The sequence below is a fragment of the Ambystoma mexicanum genome, chromosome 13 (genome assembly GCF_040938575.1).
Source record: "Ambystoma mexicanum isolate Mex_15411 chromosome 13, UKY_AmexF1_1, whole genome shotgun sequence".
NCBI lineage: Eukaryota > Metazoa > Chordata > Amphibia > Caudata > Ambystomatidae > Ambystoma > Ambystoma mexicanum.
In genome coordinates this window covers 56,000,576-56,002,963 of record NC_090938.1, presented here as the reverse complement: position 1 = coordinate 56,002,963, position 2,388 = coordinate 56,000,576, and the positions used below count along the sequence as shown (strand labels likewise).

General features: G+C 45.7%; 1 protein-coding gene across 1 annotated transcript; it reads right to left on the bottom strand.

The window, feature by feature from the left end:
• Positions 1-749: 749 nt before the first annotated feature.
• On the bottom strand, positions 750-1,691 carry LOC138520240 (olfactory receptor class A-like protein 1). Its single transcript, XM_069632705.1, has one exon. It carries the CDS (start codon positions 1,689-1,691, stop codon positions 750-752), a length of 942 nt encoding a protein of 313 aa, XP_069488806.1.
• Between the last annotated feature and the right edge of the window lie 697 nt (positions 1,692-2,388).

Sequence of the window (2,388 nt, the reverse complement as noted above, 5' to 3'; positions counted from 1 at the left end):
ATGAAAGCCTACAATTACCAGCATGCAAAGTCATGCTAACCCAAATAAATGTCAAGAAACACAGTGAGACTGAACCGATCACAGCCCCAGCTTCGTTTCACGTGGCATGCAGGTGTTTGCACCTCTTCCCTTTCTAAACAGCCATCATGTGCACCTCTTTGTGACATTGGCCACAACATACATTTCCCATTTACTTCTGTTATTGATAGTTAACCCCTTGTTGAGATACTACCCTGAGCCCTCCAAGCCCAGATGCAGCCCCTCCTCTCATCATGCACACAGCTTTTGAACGTTTCCTTCACAGGAAGAGAAGAGGGAGGGAGTCTGGGAAGAGGCCCAGGTATTTCAGACACCAAAGAAAACGCACAGTGCTCAATTTTAGGTCTGATTCAAGGAGATAATGGGAAGCCTCAGGAGAGCTACCAGTGACTTGCGATCTACTGGTTGGAGACCCAGGAAATATATTCTTGTTTTCCTTGGAACTTCAATCAACTTTCGAGCAGTATCTATTATTTGCATTTCAGAGGTTGGTGGAATTCTGTTGCATTTAACTAGACAAGGATTTGGTGACTCTTCAAGTAATTGTCTACTTGAGCATAACTTGGAGAGTGCAGGAAAACATTCCATCCCAAATTCCTAGCTGAAATACATCATTCATTCGAGCATTTTGTCTTTCATTTGCCTTAAGGATATAAAAAAGAATATTAATGTATTTTATTTACAATCCTTTGTGTTTATTCTTACATAAATTAGGAGACTTCTTTTAAATCAGTTTTCTTCATGTTCAAATACATCTGGAGTTTGGACCTTATTTTTTTGTTGAGCACGAGTATAACGATAGGCACAGCTGATGAGTAACACATGGTAAAGTAATAGCGGGTGCTCGACACCATGGGATGAACTTCGGTGGACACGATGATTTGGTAAAACCAGATCATGCAGTCCAGTCCAAAGAGAGTCACGTAAACGATCACCAAGGTAACCACGGTCTTGGAGGCCTGAGTCTCAGCGTTCCGGTCCTTGTTCTGCTGTGCCGCACGGATCGCCACCACCTGCTTACCGTGCCTGTGTAGTATCAGGAGAATGTAGACGCTGGCTGCCGCCATTACGAACACGCACACCAAGTCTCTACCGAAGATGCCAAACCCGACTCCTTGAATGGATAGCTGGTCGGGGTAGATAACCAGGCAGTAGCCCAGGTTGAAGGTGTACTTCAAAGCGGTTAGGTTTCGGCTCCCCACTGTGAACATGGGCAGGTTGGAGCTGGTGACCATACTTACCACGTACACCGCCATAAACAACAGCAGCATGTACCTCTGCATGAGGAACTTCAGGTTCAACCATGTCTCTGTGTTCTGGGCTATGGTGGTGCACTGGAAGCAGCTCAGCAGGCAGGTGAACATGATGGCCAAAGCCCTGGCCGAGCGGAAGACGAAGAGGATGATCTTGCACATGATATCAGTGAAAAGATCCCTCACTCCGAACACATAGAGGGAGTGCGGGACCCCCTGGGTGAGGCAGATGAGAAGGTTTGCCCACGCCAGGTGGGATAGGATGACTTCGGCTTTCATGAACTTATACCCTTTGTGGACAATCTTCAGAAGAGTGAGCAGAACAGTGATATTGCCTGAAAGACCCACAATGGTGGTGAAGAAGAAAATGAATTCCAACACAAAGGCATATATTTCCATTAGAATGGGAGCCGCGGACGTGCTGGGCCAATCAAAAGCATGAACTGCCAAGCAATCAGAGGTCCTGGAAGAAAGAAGAACAGCGTTTGTCAGTTGCAGATACAAAAATATAAAGAAGAGAGAAGACATATTGACTTGAGTTAATGAGGAAGATCAGGTTTCCAGAATTCTTTTTGAAATCTTCTGGGTTTTGTTAGCAGATCATTGAAGCAATAATTATATGTTCTAATGGCATAACCAAGTGATGATGGCCCTTGTCGTAAGTTAAAGGTCAGAGTGAAACGAGGGCAAGTTATGAGGGCCATGGGACATTACCAGCTGGTAATGGTCCAAGGGACGGGGCATTATTGCTATTAGACCATTCCAGCAAATGAGGGCAGAATGTTTTATTTAAAACTAGGAGCGACAAATGAGAAACATTGGAATGTTGGGACAAAGGACATAGGCATCATAGCCCTCTACCCGTGCCTTGTCTACATTGGAACTGGCACAAAGGACATTATAGGCATCATAGCCCTCTACCCGTGCCTTGTTTCCAATGGAAGTGGCACAAAGGACATAATGGGCATTATAGCCCTCTACCCGTGCATTGTCTACATTGGAACTGGCACAAAGGACATAATTAAGCAATATGACCCTCGCGGCGGGGGCATTACCGACTCAGGTAATGCCCCGGGGCCCGTAGTTATAGGCCCGA